Here is a 17,758-nt window from a genome sequence, read left to right as displayed (position 1 = left end):
TGATATTTGAGGCTTCACCTCTCAAAACATCATTGAACACCGGGGATTGACCTAGGACATTCAAATCGTTTTGAGATCCGGCAACTCCGAAGAAGGCATGCCAAACCCATGTATCAAAACCAGCAACTGCTTCCAGGATGATACTTTTCTGCCCTTTTCTATTTCCGTAGTCCCCTTGCCAAGCAGTTGGACAATTTTTCCACTGCCAGTGCATGCAGTCAATGCTACTAATCATGCCAGGGAATCCTCGAGACTCAGCTTTTTGGAGAAGCCTTTGCAGGTCCCTGGGCGTAGGTCTGCAGAGGTAGTCTCTGGTATACAGAGTTTCCACTGCATCACAAAATCGCACCAAGCTCTCCAAAACAGTGGACTTCCCCATCCGAGCAATCTCATCCACCTGATCAGCAGATGACCCATACGCCAACATTCGTATCACAGCTGTGAACTTCTGCTCTGGAAGAAGTCCCAAATTTCCAGCACAATTTCTCTTTTGGACAAAATATTCATCATAATTGCAAATATCATGCATGATTTTATTGAACAAATGAGGTTGCATTCTATATCTCCCTCGAAAATGAACATCAGAGTACAGATATTGTGGGATAAAATAATCTTCCATAAGATTCTTACCCTGGGAATGTCTATGTATGTTCACATTTGGGCGACGGCCTTCTCGTGAACCACGGCGAGCCTGCTTTTCTTCCTCCAGCAAAGCAACTGCTATGCCAAGTTGCTCATCTAGTTCTCTCTGCGCCTTTTTGCTTGAAGCTCGTCTACGCATTCTTTCTCTAGTTTCTCGCTCTTGCCTCTCCAAAACCTCTTCCATGTCTGCCATTGAGAATGGAGAATGAAATCTAAAATTTGAGAAATGGAAATGTAGAGAAGAACTGGTGTGGGAGGTATGAGCTGAACCTCTGATTTTATAGAAAAATGTACACAGATAGATATGACACGCGGCGCAATCTTAGATGGTGAAAATCTTATCTGAAATTTGAAATTCAAATGAAATTTCAAAATTCAAATTTATCTGAAATTTGAATTTCGAAATGTATCTGAAATTTGACATTTTGAATTTATCTGAAATTTGAATTTTGAAATGTATCTAAAATTTGAAATTTATCTGAAATTTGAAACCGAAAATCTTATCCGATATGAATAGTATTGACACGTAGGAACCCAAAAATCTTATCCGAAAATATTATCCAAATTAATTGTTTAAGTAAACAAAGTTGTGAAAAAAACAAAAAAATGAATAGTATTTGCCATGGCAAGCCCCAACTGCTGGAAACACATTTTGCTAGAGGGGGCTAGGGCAGGCACTATTCACGTAAATAGTGCCTGCCCTAGGGCTAATCTTGCCATGACAAGAGGCAACTGGTGGAAATGCTCTTAGGGAGATCCTTATTAAAATAACATTCAATGAAATGGGCTCGAGTAGACGAGAATGCTATTGGGCCCAAAACCCATGTTCATGTAGAAAATTCAAAGTCCATATTCCAGTCTCCTCTTAACTAATTTTTATACCTTGAAACGCAGACAGAGAGAAGAGGGAGAGATGGAGAGAGGCGTTGCTTCCATTGAAACGCAGAGAACCCAAAACCCTGGACCCAATGAAGAGAAGCCGAAGGTGGTGGTGATAATGGGACCCACAGGCTCAGGGAAGTCCAAGCTGGCCATTGATTTGGCATCCTACTTCCCCATCGAGGTCATCAACGCTGATTCCATGCAGGTCTACAATGGTCTGGATGTTCTCACCAACAAGGTTCCACTGCATGAACAAAAAGGTACTTACTTTCTTCCCATCCTTTCTTTTTTATTTTTGAATAAAGTTCAATTAAATTGTAAGTTTTGATTGTGCAAATGGGTTGGTTGCATGATGCAGGAGTGCCTCATCATCTTCTTGGGACTGTAAGCCCAAACGTGGAGTTCACAGCTAAAGATTTCAGGGACTTTTCCATTCCTGTAAGTAATCCCATTTCTGTTTTTAGTATTTATATTGGGTTTTTTGGGTTATTGTTTCGTGTATGTACAGTATAGGCAATTCACATGCGCTTACACTTTGGAGCCCTTTACGTTTTTCACTCTGACCAACTTCTGAAATCTCGATGATAATGGTTGGTATAATATTGATTTTTGTATTGAACTCGAGGCATTTGCCAAATTCTTGTAGATGCAGGTTAGACATTCTTGGTATTAGTCTAATGTTTGAGACTTCTCTAGAAAATTATTGGTGAGGGGCCTAAGACCTAGGGAGGCGAGGCAAGAGTTGAACTTTTGTCATAGGTGTGAGGGTAATAGCTCCTTCTAACTGGGCTGTGACGGGTACTTTATCGAAAGTCACCCATCCTAGTTGAATTCTTTCCTAAGGCTTTGTGAAGCAACATGGTGTTGGTTTTGTTTATATTGTTGAGTAAATTTTCAATTGGTTAATCTGTCTGGTATTGATAAATTAATGAAGATTATGTCTTAATCATCAATCTTTATAAAAGTGAAATCACAAATACTAATGTGAAATGTAATTAGACCCTATCTGGTATGGTCCAATCTTACACCAACATCATTGGAATCCTGTCCAGTCAAATGCAATGTTATTAGACGCAATCTGGTGCTGTTTGCTAGTATAGTGATTTTAGGTCAATGAAGTTCACAATGTCCATTTTCTTGACTTAGCAAACAGTTAATTTCTATTTCCAAGACTTTATTTTCTGTCCTAGGATATGGATCAGATTGGACTGTAGTCAGCTTCTCTCTATGGAAACAACTGCAGATGTAGAGTTTTAGTGTTTGAAAACATGTTTGATTGCATTTGCGCATTCGTTGTACCGTCTTATATTTTCTGTTTCATTCCACTCTTTTCCTTCTATTTTCACGTTGCAAATCTTCATCAATATTGCCGTCTGTGTAGTTTTGAAATTGACTCAGCATATGGGTTTTCAGCTCATCGATGACATCTTGTCTCGCAACTGCTTGCCAGTCATAGTTGGGGGCACAAATTACTATATCCAGGTAGAAGCCTGTTTTGATCTGTCATTCGGTAGTAGATAAATTTCATATTATTTTATTATTTTTTACGATTTTATAGTTGATGGATCATGCTCTGGATAACGTTCAACTTTTGTTAGTTTGTTAAATATTTATTGGTGGATTGGCCCAAAACATGATTGAAGCCATCTCTTTGTGCATATTCTTTAATCTAGAGTATAGTGATGTGCTGGCTCTATCTGAAGGTTATGTCTTATTTTTTAAAACACCCATTGTATACCCTAGAATTATTCTTGGGCATTTGAAAATTGTATTGATCCAATGCTTAGAACCTAAGGCCTCGATTGGTTTGTGGAGTGAACATTTTTCATTATCCAGAAGAGTGTTTTCGTTTAGAAAGCTAAGGCATTTGAAAATTGTATTGATCAAGCAAGACTTTTTTTGTTTTCAGTTTATGAAATTCTTTAAAAAACTGTTAATTGGTAAATAAACCAAAACAAACAAATTTTTGGTTGGTTTAATTTAACTTTTGGCATTCAAACCAAAATGAACTTTTTGCCTTTTGAAAATGGTTATCAATTACAAAGACAAAATTTGGGTTTTGAAAAACAACTTCAATGATTACCAGACCAATTGGTAATCTGTCTGTTTTTCAAGTTTTGAAATATTAAAAAATGTCAGTATTTTTTTTCGATAATGTTAGAATTGAATGCAATTAAGAGTCTAATATAAGTTAAGGGTTCCAATTAAGTATACGGTATTATGGAAATTAAGAGTTTTAGAACTTGTAATACATATATCATATGCTCACAATATATAGCTGAATGTTTCGGTAAATTTCAATTTTGTCTTTCTCAACTTTGATTTGTGAAAATGTTTACCAAAACCAAAACAAAGTCCTTCAGAACTTAACCGGTTGGATAAAAACCAGACAAAACATAGTCCTAATTCATATATAGGACTCCATTCTTCTACTTTCACAAAAAAACACAAGACGGTCATTTCTTCGACCCAAAGTTAAAAATCTACCCTTGGACTTGCTTGAAATCTTATTAGTGATGGCCATGGGAACCTCAATCTTTCCATATTTTCTGAACACAGTTCTCAGGGTTTTGATGGTGATGTCCCAGTCAAGGCCATGCACGAAGTATTTATGGTGGCCATGTCTTTTTCTTTGAGCTGGTGCATCCTCTTGATCAAGTCCAGGTACTTGTTGGTAGCTTGCTTCCCAAAATAAGCCAGGAGCTCTCTCTTGATAAGGGTTCCAAAAGGTTTTCCAAAAGTGACTAGTATTTTTTAAAAAGGAAAAGTGCCTTGTTTTAGTTGTCAGTGAAAATGAAAACTGAAAAGTGATTGCTTTTCAGGAACCAACGGGGCTTAAGCACTGACTACTTTCTTTTCCTCATGAATAGAAGGGTGTTGTTGCCTATATGTGTGTGTGGTGATTTCATGTTGGGCAAATCTTAGTGATGACATGGAATTTAAGAAAAATCAACTGAGCTTTTTTCCATTTAACTTATATGTTTGCCAGCTCACTTATTCTGGATTTTTTGTTTTTGGTTTTGGTGTTTTCCTCTTATTACTCTAGGCTCTTGTTAGTCCATTCCTTCTAGATGACACAGTAGAAGATATGGATGAAAGCTATATAGGTGATCAACCAGGTGAATAGCTACTTTTATACTTCAAACTTCACTTTACTTTTTCATAATTAAGAATATTTCATTTTCACATAGTTATTTATTTTTCACTTTTTTTAAGTACATGATTTATTCGGATAAAAGAAATACACTCACACTGCCTTTTTATTTATTTATTTATTCTCCCAGGAGATGGAGAACCACAGGCTGACCTAGTTGCTGAAGTAGACAGTTCCAGTTATAATTATGACCATCTTAAAGGCATTGATCCAATTGCAGCAAACAGAATCCATCCAAATAACCATAGAAAAGTAAGTTTCTGAATTATTATGTACTGTCCTCTAGTTGTATGTAAATAGTGATTTGTGTGTTTGACCCTTTTCTTGTTTCTAAGGATATGCCTCAGTCTAACAAATTGGACACTCAATTTAATGTTTCTGCTAGAGCCATTAAGCAATCAGTGATCATGAATATGGGGTTGCCTTGAGGTTGTCTAGGTTTCCCCGATTTTTGGATCATATATTGTGCAGTAGGCAGAAAATGTTGTATGGACATTATGCATATTACGATAGTCAAATTTTAGATTTAACATCGTGTGCCGTTGGGGTGGTTCCAATTGCCAACTTTCTCTTCATATATGGAAGTTATTGAATAGGTGATCAAATAGGGAAGTAGCGATGCCTTCAATTTAGATTGTCTTTTGGAGTAATCACTGTGTTACAAGCCACGAACTTTATAAGTGTTTTCATAGATTCTTTTTCTCTCAAATTGATACTTTTGGATGAAGGTTACAAAATATTTGACCCTTCAGTAGATAATCTGCGTGGAGTGGAGTAGTTCTTTTGGTTTAATAAAATTTTCGAATTGTGCCTTTAAGCGAGTTGTCACTCAGTAATTCACAATTTTTGTTGTCGTAAATGGTTATTTAGGAATCCCATCTTTGTGTAATGAGTTGCAAAATTTTCTACTAGCTTTTATGTGCTGTTCATTTGTAAGTATGGTACACCTGATGCCTTGTAGCAGGCAGGTGTATTTCAGTGGCACATCTTATAAGTGGTTGAATCTTTTGCAGATTAGTCAGTACCTTAGTCTGTATGCTCATCATGGCGTTCTCCCTAGCCAACTTCTTCAGGGAAAGGCTGCTGAAGTGTGTAATCTTCCTTTTCCTATTCTTAGTATATTCTGTGATATTCTAGTCTGTATGCAAATTTTAGTCTGTATTAATGTGATATCTGTGTTTCACTGTCAAACTGAACCTTCTGTGTCCTTCCTAGAGGAGCTATGTTTGATTTTGGACAGGCCATTAATTATGTTTTTCCTTAGATTTTGACGTGTTGTTTATGACGTCCTAGCTTGGGCATAATGCACCAGTTCTGTTGTCCTTCATTTTGTTTAAACCAATGCGTTGCTGGTTGCTCATATATTAGTTTTTTGATTTTTCTTGATTCATACTCATCCCAATCTTAAAGTTGCAATATATTTGCTCTAGTGAACATTGAGATTGGACTCCTTACATTGCCAATATACTAATATTGATAATAATAGTAATAAGATGAAGCCAACATGATCTTTAATCTTGCATGCGGCTTGGCAGAACTGGGGTCGAGTTGATAATTTCAGATACAATTGCTGTTTTATATGCGTGGATGCTTCTCTCCCTGTGCTGGACCAATTTGTGGAACAAAGAGTAGATTGCATGATTGATGCTGGTTTGCTTAATGAAGTCTATGAAATTTTCACTCGGAATGCAGATTATACTCGAGGTCTGCGGCAGGCCATTGGGGTTCGGGAGTTTGAAATTTTTTTGAGAGCTTACATTACTGAAGCCAATGATGAAGCACATAATTTGATAGATGAGTCGATGTCCTTGACGTCAGTAGACCTGCCTGATAAGATACTGAAGGAGAACATGAGGGTAATCCTTAAGTCCATCAGTGACAGCCAACCCAAAATTGCGCTAAACGAAGCTATTGATAAAATGAAAATGAACACCCGAAGACTAGTTCGTCGTCAGGTAAATTGATTTTGTCACATATTTTACCCGAGTTTTTTGTGTATGAATTTCTGTTGAAATTCTTTTCTTACTTTTCAATATAGATGTTTACACCAGAGAAAACATTCCACTGGCTAAACTTTCTTAACTTCTGGCCATTGTACTTTTTTGGTACAAGTACTCCCAATTTATGAACAAACCTTGTTTATTTGAGCACCTTTTCTGCCGTTATTCATCCATGGAAATCCTTCAATATTTCAAAGATATATATGTTTAATGAACATGACGCCCTTGATATTTTCAGTGTTTTAACAACCAATTCTAGATCTTTTGAGGTATAAGTTATCTCTTGCACTTCAAAAGTCTTTCCTCTTTGTTAAATTCGTTTGATCTCCCAAACTTTTTATGGAACCTATTGGCTACCCGATAGTCACTAAGCTAAGTTTTCTTTTGTTTTTGAAGAGAAGATATTGTGAATAATTAAGTCTTACAATGTTGATCAGTTCATGAAACAAAAGTGAGAATGCTTATAATGTAATTTTTTGTTCCACAGAAACGAAGGATAAACCGACTGGAGGCATTGTTTGGATGGAACATACATTTCCTTGATGCAACGAAATTCATATTATGTATGGCTTCTTGGGGCCTTTTCTTTGTCCTGCTGTTTTTTGTTTGTTTCTATGTTGTTCAGCGGGGCTGGAGCCTAATATTGCTCTTGTATGAACTTATCAACTAAACATTTTCTGCCCTTTTAAAACATATTGTAGGCAAATCAGATGATACATGGGCTGCAGAAGTGGTTGGACCTGCAGTGGAAATGATTAGATCTTTCCTTAATCGGGATGCGAGTTCGGTGCCTGATTTGGATACCTCAAACAGCAGTGGGATGAATGTGATTCAGAGGGACTTATGGGCTCAGTATACATGCAAGGTTAGGAACAGTTGAATACCGAGAGGCACGGTATCTGTTCGTTCAATTTCTCTGTCCCACATTTAAAAAAAAATATTTTTTATTGTTGGTTGTGCTTATATACTGGTGGTTCAGTTGAATTTGGCTAAGTTGGTATGCAAATGACTTTTCCATTGCTAGGCTTGTGGTGACAAGATCCTCAGGGGAGCACACGAGTGGGAACAACACAAGCAGGGTCGTGGCCATCGCAAACGAATTTCTCGGCTAAAAAAGTCTCAAGGATTTTTCTCAATGGAGCAGCAGCGGCCGCCTCAACATAGAGGCAGTAGTTAGAGATCTCCAGTTTTCATTCTAGTATAACCCTGTTTTTTTGACATTTTAAGGACTATAAAGAAAAAAGAAGGCGTATATTTTAGCTGAGATGTAATGGTTTGTAATTCGCTTTACTGTGCCAGTGCAACATTAGAAACTGTCAATGCAATGTAATGGTTTGTATTTCCAGTAGGTTGTTTCAACTGTTCAACATAAAATTGTCCCAAAAAAACATGTTTCGAGATGGAAAAATTTGCGGATGGTTTTTTTTTTTTTTTTTTCGTTGAAGAGAAAAGTTTGAGAACAAAAAGGTTTTTCAGTCTGGAAAATTATCTAAAATATTTAAACCTGACTAATTTTTTTAGCTTTTGTAATTCTGAAGAAAAGGATTAGAAATTTCTTGATGTTATGTTGAGTCAACCAAAAAACAGATAACTAACGATTACTAAAACTTTTATTATTCTGGTAAGTGTAGTCAGATTATGGCTAATGCATGCCAACAATAAGGCCGGTCCTGGGCCAGAGCAGGATGGTATATAGAAAAAGAAAAAAACAATGAAAAAAAAAAAGAAAGGAAAAAAAGATAAAGATTTTGAGGTCTGAAATGATGAGTATAAAAAAATGATATTTTAGATTTGGTTGATTTGTAAAACTACTGTATAGAAAAATATTAGGGCTTGTTTGATAACCATTTTATTTTTTCGTTTAAAAAAAAATTAAAATAAGTTACAAAATAACCTTTAAACAATTTTTCAGTTTTTCTAAAATCTAAAATTTGTTACCAAACAAAAACTGAAAACTAAAATGGTTATAACCAAAATATTTGAGTGGACTTTATGCTTATTAAATGTAAACAAAGAAAGCCTCTGCAGTCGGTGGTTTGTCTATAGAGGAACATAATTTAAGCCTTAGCTTTGAACTTAAAAAAGTCAAGACCAACCATGCCAACTTTGAAGCATTAGTTTTGGTCCCAACACAGTGGTGGATTTAGGATTAAAAAGTAACACAGTGGTGGATTTAGGATTAGAAAGTCGAGTGGACAAAATTTACATACTAAATTCTATGAGTGAATTTCATTAATAAATATAAAAAGATTTACATAGTTAGGGGTAACGTAATGAGTTTTACTCTCAAATATATCTTTATACATATATAAAAGCTTTTAAAAACCACAAGTAAATGTAATGCAAAACAAAACAATACTATTTAAATAAATAAAAAATTACCTTGTGAGGCTTAGAAGTCTTAAATTCCCCAATTATGACTGCATTATCCATATTATTAGTGAACTCTATTTCAATGTGAACGATCATGCAATCAACAAGAAATTTATCAGCTATGGCGTTTCGAAGTAACTCTTTAACGAAAAAACTTATTTCGTTGTTGCAGTAGAAACATGAAGAGTCAACACAAATCGAATAAACCTATTAATCAAAGAGTTTTCTGCCAAAGTATTTTTCAATATGAAAAAATGAGTTTTTTTTTTTAAGCTAATCCACTTTTGCATAACAAGATGATGCGGTGAATTTAGCTTGCCTACATGATGTTGAAATGCACATTGACACCCACCAGTTCTCTTCCAACTTTGATACCCGTGAACAATAAAGGTTGGATGTGTCTGATTCCTATAAAAAAAGAAGCATGAAAAACAAAATACATTATCCTGAGCAACTAAATACTCAAGCCAAGGGAATTGACCTTATTAAATTGACGAAAGTTCTGCCTTTCTAAGTGACTTGGATAATCTTATAACCCGGGTTGACATGGCCCTAAAAGAATATATGTTCTTCGCACAATATCTTGTTCATTGACCGAACATTTACATATTAGACGACGTAATTATGGATCACGCTCAAGATAATTGATATTAAAATCTTGATCATTATTGACTCTTTGAGACTCAAGTCTTTCAACTGGATGATGTGATCTAGGATTACGTCGTCTACTATGTAAATAAAAGGACAATGATAAAAGATGACCTATAAATGATGTGGCAGAAGGAATTTTACTGGATAATGACCTATATTATAGGTCATCTTTTATACGTCTTTTGTGTCTGACATAATAAAAGATGACCTATAATAATCAAATACACCAATAAAAAATCAAACAAATTCTCATAATAGCATCTCAACAATATCAAATCAAACAAATTCTTATAATAGCTTCTCAACAATACCAAATCAAATATCTCAACAATATCAACAACAAATCAAACATCTCAACAAAATTCCTAAAATCAAAGCCCTAATTAATTTCAACAAAATCCCTAACTTATAATTCATTCGTAATTAAACCCTAAAATACACAATTTTAAATTAAAACTAATATTAAACATATAGGGTTGGTTTAGGGAATGAGAGAAGAATACTTATTGTGTACAAGAGGAGAAGTGAAGCTACTGCCAAAGAGAAGATGTTGCTGCCGCCCAACCCAAGATCTTGCTTCTTCCCGACCCAAGATAAAGAGGAGAATATGAAGCCAAGAGAGGGAAGAAGCTGATGCTGCATATAGCCAAGAGGGAGAAGATATGGGACTCGGGTGGGCAGCATGTGTATTGGGAACCTTTTTTAAGTTTGGGCTGGGCTTACGTAGGTTTTGTTTTGGAAACCTTCTTTTAAGTCGGGACATGGTTCCAGTTTTCTTTCCTTTAGTTCCAGTTTTCTTTCCTTACTTAACCAGAAATAACACCATGAATGCAAAGAGTCAACAAGTCAACCCAAGGCCCCGCCTGTTGTTCCTCATGTCAACCTCCATCCAGATCCAGTATGAACAGAGGACAATTTGGACGTTGCTACAATGGTGGAACCAGAAACGGAGGACAATACTAAGAGGCGCTCACGTGGCCTCCAAACCAAAAAGTAATAAAAAAACAATTTATATTAATATACATGCAGCCAGCATCTGACTTTGTGGGCTACTAGCTTAAAAAATGGTGGGCTAATATTCGTGCGAACGGACACACAATGGGGTTAATGGAGTCAAATGATCTTATGGACTCCATAGAAATAAGTTTGAAGGTTCCCTTAAGCTGACTGTGTGACTCTATGGATGCCCTCCACTTGCTTATTGTTTGGCCTGAACGAAATGGCTGCTGCGCGAGGAAGAAGAAGAAGAGCTGCGCTTCTTCTTTTATTTTATAAAAACGCTAGGCAAAACGACTTCGTTTTAAACTAGAGAATTTTTTTTTATGACTTAGCCAAAACAACGTCGTTTTGGTCCAGGTATTTAAAAAAAATTAAAACAGCCCCAGCTATTCTAAAACCCCTCCACCCATCCCAGCAACTCCCAAAACCCCAATTCTTCTGTCTTCAACCCTAAATCCCCAATCTCCACCCCACCAACACCACCCCCTCCCCCCCCTAAAACACAAAGAAAACCTTTAACCCCCATCTCCTCCACTGTCGGAGTCGCTTCCACCACCTCACAATTCAAGTAAATTCTAACTCTGAGCCTAACTTAATTGAATTGAATTGAAATTATGATTTTACTATTTTGTTTTGATTTATTGGATGTTTCATTTATGAATTTTTTATAGTTAATTGGTATAAATTTGGTGTTTTCTTTAATTGATGTGAGTTATTACTTCAAAACAAAATGTGAGATCAATAGTTGAGTCATAATTTGTTTATTTACGTTGAGAATGATGTTTTTGTTTGTATTAAAAATAAAGCTATAATTCTACGTTTTCAAAATATAAAACCTCGTTGTGGACAATTATAGCTTATAATGTTGTTTTTTTTTATATGAATTATGAATCAACGTTTCATTTCTAATGTTATTTTGATTGGAAAAAAATTTCGAACTTTTATACTATGACTGTATGAAGTAAGATTTCTGGGTCTGTCCCTTCGTGGGAGTAGGAAATACCTTATAAAATTGACCAAATCAGTATACCAAGAGCAAGAAACCAAGTCAACAAGTCAACCCAGCTGGAACCTGTCTTTGGAGGACAGAGAGATCATCATCTTGTTCTTTCATGGCGTCGGGAGAAACAACCTTGGAGTACACGCCGACATGGGTGGTGGCTGCGGTGTGCAGTGTCGTAATGCTCATCTCTCTAGCGGTCGAGAGAGTCCTTTACTACACTGACAAGGTATGCATTCATTTCTCATCTCATTTCATGCATTTATATTTATCTAGGAATTGTTTTTTTGGTGGGTTGAGATGAAGAAGCTAAGTAAATTTCAGTTGCTTGCTTGCGTGCTTGCGCTTGCCTCAGCTTCTTTGAGGCATTTCTTGGGTCAATTCAATGGGTAGAAAGAAGGTTGAGTGGGGGCAATGGCCTTCACTCGGCCTTATATGGATCCTCCAGTAAGTTACTGTGTATGTTTTTGCAATTGATCTATGCTATAAAGAATCATATGTATACTTCATATCTGCAAATTGCAATGATGGTTTTTTTTATAAATAAAATGATTAAATGTTTGCAGTATCTCAAGAAAAAGACCCAGAAACCTGTCTTTGAGGCCTTGCAGAAGATCAAACAAGGTCCACCCTCCACTGATCCAATTGATAGTAAATATATGAGGCCTACCCTTCTGTTGTAGATATATGCGTATTAATGAATTACAATCAACTAGATGATGATGTACATTCACCTTGCAGAATTGCTTTTGGGGCTTATAGCACTGCTGCTGACGACGTTCCAAGACCGTTTAGGAAAAATCTGCATAACGGAGAAACAGGCCAGCCAATGGCTGCCTTGTAAGAAACAAGACATGAGTACTAGTACTACTGCTCCTCGCTACTGTTCAGAGGTGCTTTTCCCCCTTTTTCTTTTTATTGATTATACATATTGCCAATATCCCATTTGCAACTAAAAGTGGTTGCTTTTCAATTTAGTTATGAATTTATGATTAGTTTCATGGATGGATCAAGGTGATATTGGTACCATTAAACAAACATTGATCTTAGCAGCAGCCACTAGTGCATTGTATGATTTGTGTGCAAAAAATGAAATCTTCTCATCACCCCTTTCTCTTAAAATTACCATAAAATGATCAACTGCCATAGAGGGCGGTTCAGCAGGTATCACCTGACGTTTGGAAGAAGATTAGCTAGTTGCCTGGGAAAGTTTAGGTATTGCAATAGGGAGGTTTCAAGAAATTTTCACCTGAGGATATTCCTTACAAGAGAACTTGGAGATTTTTATGTCATTTTCTTTAATCAATTCCTGAAACTTTTAGTTTTTGTTAACAATCCTTTTGAACCGTCCACATTTTTGGGCAGAGAGAAACTTCAGAGTAACTTGGCATGATTTATTTTCTTTTCAAATTCATTGGTTTGATAAAAGAAAGAGAAAAAGAAAAAAAGAAAATGGGAGTAGATGCCTGCCTAAAGAAAGCCTTTAATTATAAATTGTTAGGGTAATTTTCCTGTGTGTGTTTGTCTGTGCTTGCTTGCTCTCAAATAATGTTGGCATTTGATTGCGTCACCAAGTAGTACATATCCAATCATGTTAATTTACGTCTTAAATGGCTTATAGATGCCCCTTGCTTCATTCTTGCACTGGACATATCATGCTATCAAAGGGTGATCACACACCTAAGAAATAGGAAATCTGATATATTATCCTTTTATCCAATTTATTTTCCAGGGGAAGGTCCCATTGTTATCCGCCGTTGCATGGCATCATCTTCATATCTTCATCTTTGTGCTAGCTGCGGTGCATGCAACTTTCTGTGTGCTAACCATTCTTTTTGCAAAGGCAAAGGTAACTTCTGATCTTTTATTCTTCTTGTCTGTCTAATTGATTAATTCTATGTGCCATCAAGTTTCTCTGTGCTTACAAATTGTTATTTTATTAATTTAAAAAAAAGAAAATTTCTTTTCTATGCTTTCAATGGAGTAGATGAGTCAATGGAAACATTGGGAGGATTCTATCAAAAGGGATTACCATCCAGAAGAAGGTAATGCTGTTAACAATTACGTTCTTCATAGTATCATAGCTTCATATCTCAAGTCCTTCAAATTCTTTTGTTTTTCTTTCATAGCCAACTCTGATTGAGTGGTGAGTGCTTTTTTCTAAAATATTTTTTTATGACTAAAATATTATGTGCGCAGTTTTGAAAAGGAAGGTCATTGCCGTCCGTGATCATGTTTTTGTCAGGAGTCGCGTTCTGGGTTTTGGAAGGAACTCAGATTTCATAGGTTGGTTGGTGAGTCATAATATCTTTTTGCATCAAGTTAATCCATCCTCCTGGTAGATAAAGTTTGAAACTTAACTAAAGTAACTAAAACACTCTTAAAGTATTTCATCAATCTTAACACAGTGAAACATTACAGATAATTTTTCTTCTATATCACTTTTATATTTTAGTGACAAGAATTCTTAAGAGTTTCTGAGATTCTGACAAATGTGGATCATACTATCAAAATCTGATAAACAAACTAATTGAAGGAAAATATACATGCTCTGTAAGGAACCTTTCCTTATCAATAATTGATATATAAAACACTAATTTCAAAAGCCTACCTATGCAACGTGTTATAAGCAATATCGCACATTTTGATCCATCATCTCATGGCTCTTCATTTTTCAGTTTGCATTTTTGAAACAATTTTATGGGTCTGTGAGCAAAGAAGATTATTTGACAATGCGACAGGGCTTCGTTCAGGTAAGTATTTTAATTTTTAGATTTCCTATCATATGTTTTGATCAATTCTGTTTCTTCTTTTCCTGTAATTCTATTATAAATTTTGCTTCCACACGATACCTGTCTCAAAATTTATAGTACTTAATTCTTTGGTAGACCCATTGCAGGGGAAATCCGAAATTTAATTTCCACAAGTATATGATACGTGCCCTTGCAGCAGATTTTAAGAGTGTAGTAGGAATAAGGTATCACATCATGCTCTTAATTTCATTATTTGCTCCTTTTTCAAGGTTAGCTCACTGCCTCACTCTTTAAGGATAAAGTCACAACCTAGAGGTCACAGGTTTGAAGCAAACAAGAGCACCTCTGCTAATGGGGATAAGGCTATGTGCATCTGATGGCCTTCTCCCAACTGTTTCCCATCCATTGCATAAAAAATATCTCAAATGTTTAAACAAGCACATCAAGTGCAGCAAAAATATCTCAAATGTCTGTTCCATGTTCTCTCTGTTTATAAAACATACTACTTTTAATTAATTATTCTTACTCTATGCATCTTTGTAAGTTTTGAACTATCCTTTGCAGCTGGTATCTTTGGATCTTTGTGGTCATCTTCTTGTTGCTGAATGTCTGGGGTAAGATTTTACATTTTGGTTTATTTTTGGTTCATCTACACTGTTTTTGTTCTTTCTCAATAAAATTCTGCTAAGCTCGTAAAAGGTTACACTGTTGTTCTACGATGTTTAAATGGAAATGAATATTTCGATAAGCAAGTTGTACAGTTCATTTTCCTTCCATAAGATACCCCATCTCCTTGCCTAAAAGTGAAATAGATATTTATGGTAGAGGTCTTTATTGACAAGAATCCGAAGTTGATGGAATTGGCATTTAACAGGAACCCCACATATAGACTTGCCATAATCTTCACTTGCATTTTTAGTCTGTTGCACGAAGGTTGTTACCGACACTTATTATCTTTATATGCAGGTTGGCATTCCTATTTTTGGATAGCTTTCATTCCCTTAATTGTAAGTTTTCCAAATTTATGCTTCTAATGCAGTGCTGATTTTCTCTTTATTACAACTTTGATGTATGATGCGATATGTGCTCTAAAACTCAAAATGCTTTTTAATGCCTTTTTTGTGTATAACTTTATTTGACTTAAAATGTTTGCATAATTAATCAACTACACATATCATAATTACAAAAAGATAAAACCACTGATATGATTCTCTATATAATTACTCAACTATAAATGAATGTCATTAATAGGTGTTTTACCTAAGTGATAATTGAGCCTTACTTGTCTTTTAGGTTCAACATTAACACACACACACACACACACACATGCACATATCAAATGAAGAAAGTCACATAACACACACACACACACACACACACACATGCACATATCAAATGAAGAAAGTCACATAACTCATAACTCCTTATAAGTGATGGGGAAGAGTAGTTAAACTAGTTTTCACATGAAGGAAAACCAGAACGATATTCAGCAAGTCATTCTTGGCACTTTCTGTTAATTTGGGTTACAGAGCATGGGACAGGGAAGACATGGGAAAGACTATTATTGATGGTTTGACACATCTGATCGTATCTGTTTTAGCATATGCTCATTCTTCGTAGTGGTGATGTATAATCGAAGCCACTTGATGCATGAGGTCTATTTTTGCTCATTTGTCTTGTCTTCCAGTCATCCAAAATTTTGTGCGTTTTCTCCACAAATATGTAGACTAAACCAAGGAATAGGGAACTTAATATTTATGGTGATTTCTTTCCTACAGCTATTACTTGCTGTTGGCACTAAGTTGGAGCATGTTATTACTCAATTGGCCAATGAGGTTGCTGAGAAGCACGTTGCAATCGAAGGGGACTTGGTTGTTCAACCTTCAGATAATCAGTTTTGGTTCCACAGGCCCAGACTGATTCTCTTCCTGATACATATCATCTTGTTCCAAAATTCTTTTCAACTGGCATATTTCTTCTGGTTATGGGTGAGAATGGATTCTAAAAATTGCCCACTAATTAATTTTTAATCCATATCAAAATGGTAGTGGTAGATTTATGATATTTGGTGGCTCAATCTCTTGCAGTATCAATATTCATTTGATTCCTGCATAATGGGGAAAGTCGCTTATATTATCCCAAGACTCATTATTGGGTAAATCATGTTCATATGTGTGTTTTTATGTGTGTCCCAACACAGTTTCATAAATCTGATATGTACCTTTTTCCCTTTTCTTCCTGAATGCCAATATCCATTCTCAGAGCATTCATTCAGTTCGTCTGCAGTTACAGTACCTTCCCGTTGTATGCAATCGTCACACAGGTGAGGTTTGCAGGATTATATAGAACTGCTGCAATTGCATTCCTTTTCCAGATTTTAGAATGAGATTTCTATCTTTTGGTTGCAATGATGAAGATGGGAAGTTCATTCAAGAAGGCCATATTTGAAGAACATATACAAGAGGGCCTTATTGGATGGGCTCGGTCAGCGAAAAGGAACAAGCCGTTGAGACGTGTAGATCCCAAAGAGGCTTGTGCGACAGTTAATGAGTCGTCAGTGGAAGTTGGCACCACAGGAGAAATTGAGCCTGAACCGCCACTGAGGTCACCCAAATGAAAAATGCCGTCTCACTCAACCCCAAAGTGATAAATTAAGTAGCAAAACTTCAACAGAAGGAAGTTCAGCCATTTGGTGTACATGCAGAAAGTGGAAGGAAACCTCGAGAAGATCACTTGTTCCACGTAGTTTTGAACATTCATCTCCTTTTTCTTGTAATATTTTTCATCCAGATGCCAACTTTATATATTCACATATAATCAGAAACTATAGAAGTATTTTATTGCTGAATACATGTCAGCAAGTCAGCCCTATTCCTTGTTTCCACCTCCTAAATTCCTAATTTAAGACCAATTTGGACATAGCAAGCGCAGTGAAACCCCCACGAAATGAGCAACATTGTCCTACGTGTACAAAAAAGAAAAAGAAAAAGAAAATTTAGGAGTCTCCGCAATGTATATGGATGGAGTATATAGGGACCAAGAAACCAGTTAATATGTGTTTGGAAGAGACACAGCAGAAACATAAGATAGATCATCTTGTTAATTCATGGCAGAAGGAGAAACAACGTTAGAGTACACGCCGACATGGGTGGTGGCTGCGGTGTCTTGTATCGTAGTGTTCATCTCTCTAGCTGTTGAGAGAATCCTTTAGTACACTGACAAAGCACATGCAGTCATGCATGCATGCATATATTTGTGTGTGTGGAGAGAGATTAATTGATTTATAATCACTTGTTTGCATGCA

The 17,758-nt window shown here is 36.0% G+C and overlaps 2 protein-coding genes across 5 annotated transcripts; both read left to right on the top strand.

Annotated features, from left to right (window-relative positions):
* On the top strand, positions 1,541–8,086 carry LOC18773130 (tRNA dimethylallyltransferase 2). 2 transcript variants are annotated; one of them, XM_020567538.1, is made up of 10 exons: positions 1,541–1,784; positions 1,883–1,962; positions 2,938–3,006; positions 4,571–4,643; positions 4,809–4,930; positions 5,692–5,766; positions 6,214–6,633; positions 7,166–7,241; positions 7,380–7,543; positions 7,703–8,086. In XM_020567538.1, the coding sequence occupies exons 1-10, from the start codon at positions 1,556–1,558 to the stop codon at positions 7,853–7,855; spliced, it is 1,461 nt and encodes a 486-aa protein (XP_020423127.1). In that variant the 5' UTR covers positions 1,541–1,555; the 3' UTR covers positions 7,856–8,086. The 2 variants fall into 2 exon arrangements, with proteins under 2 accessions (XP_020423127.1, XP_020423128.1); XM_020567539.1 differs by having other exon boundaries at positions 5,692–5,770; positions 6,371–6,633.
* Positions 10,994–17,375, top strand: LOC18775540 (MLO-like protein 1). 3 transcript variants are annotated; one of them, XM_007208614.2, is made up of 15 exons: positions 10,999–11,269; positions 11,727–11,930; positions 12,268–12,325; positions 12,443–12,594; positions 13,434–13,550; positions 13,689–13,746; positions 13,901–13,995; positions 14,380–14,454; positions 14,590–14,678; positions 15,019–15,068; positions 15,421–15,461; positions 16,233–16,442; positions 16,542–16,609; positions 16,717–16,777; positions 16,871–17,375. In XM_007208614.2, the coding sequence occupies exons 2-15, from the start codon at positions 11,814–11,816 to the stop codon at positions 17,069–17,071; spliced, it is 1,392 nt and encodes a 463-aa protein (XP_007208676.1). In that variant the 5' UTR covers positions 10,999–11,269; positions 11,727–11,813; the 3' UTR covers positions 17,072–17,375. The 3 variants fall into 3 exon arrangements, with proteins under 3 accessions (XP_020422885.1, XP_007208676.1, XP_020422884.1); XM_020567295.1 differs by having other exon boundaries at positions 11,698–11,930; XM_020567296.1 differs by lacking the exon at positions 16,542–16,609 and having other exon boundaries at positions 10,994–11,269; positions 11,698–11,930; positions 16,871–17,000.

The sequence above is a fragment of the Prunus persica genome, chromosome G6 (genome assembly GCF_000346465.2).
Source record: "Prunus persica cultivar Lovell chromosome G6, Prunus_persica_NCBIv2, whole genome shotgun sequence".
NCBI lineage: Eukaryota > Viridiplantae > Streptophyta > Magnoliopsida > Rosales > Rosaceae > Prunus > Prunus persica.
The sequence above is the reverse complement of the archived record's forward strand: the minus strand, read 5'-3'. Positions and strand labels throughout refer to the sequence as shown.

Bases quoted from the DNA above. Each gene is read 5' to 3' on its own strand.
- LOC18773130 (XM_020567538.1), top strand. From the start codon at position 1,556: ATGGAGAGAGGCGTTGCTTCCATTGAAACGCAGAGAACCCAAAACCCT. The intron at 1,785-1,882 runs GTACTTACTTTC...TGCATGATGCAG, and splicing joins TCCACTGCATGAACAAAAAG to GAGTGCCTCATCATCTTCTT. The intron at 4,931-5,691 runs GTAAGTTTCTGA...AATCTTTTGCAG, and splicing joins ATCCAAATAACCATAGAAAA to ATTAGTCAGTACCTTAGTCT.
- LOC18775540 (XM_007208614.2), top strand. From the start codon at position 11,814: ATGGCGTCGGGAGAAACAACCTTGGAGTACACGCCGACATGGGTGGTG. The intron at 12,595-13,433 runs GTGCTTTTCCCC...TTTATTTTCCAG, and splicing joins CTCCTCGCTACTGTTCAGAG to GGGAAGGTCCCATTGTTATC. The intron at 16,443-16,541 runs GTGAGAATGGAT...AATCTCTTGCAG, and splicing joins CATATTTCTTCTGGTTATGG to TATCAATATTCATTTGATTC.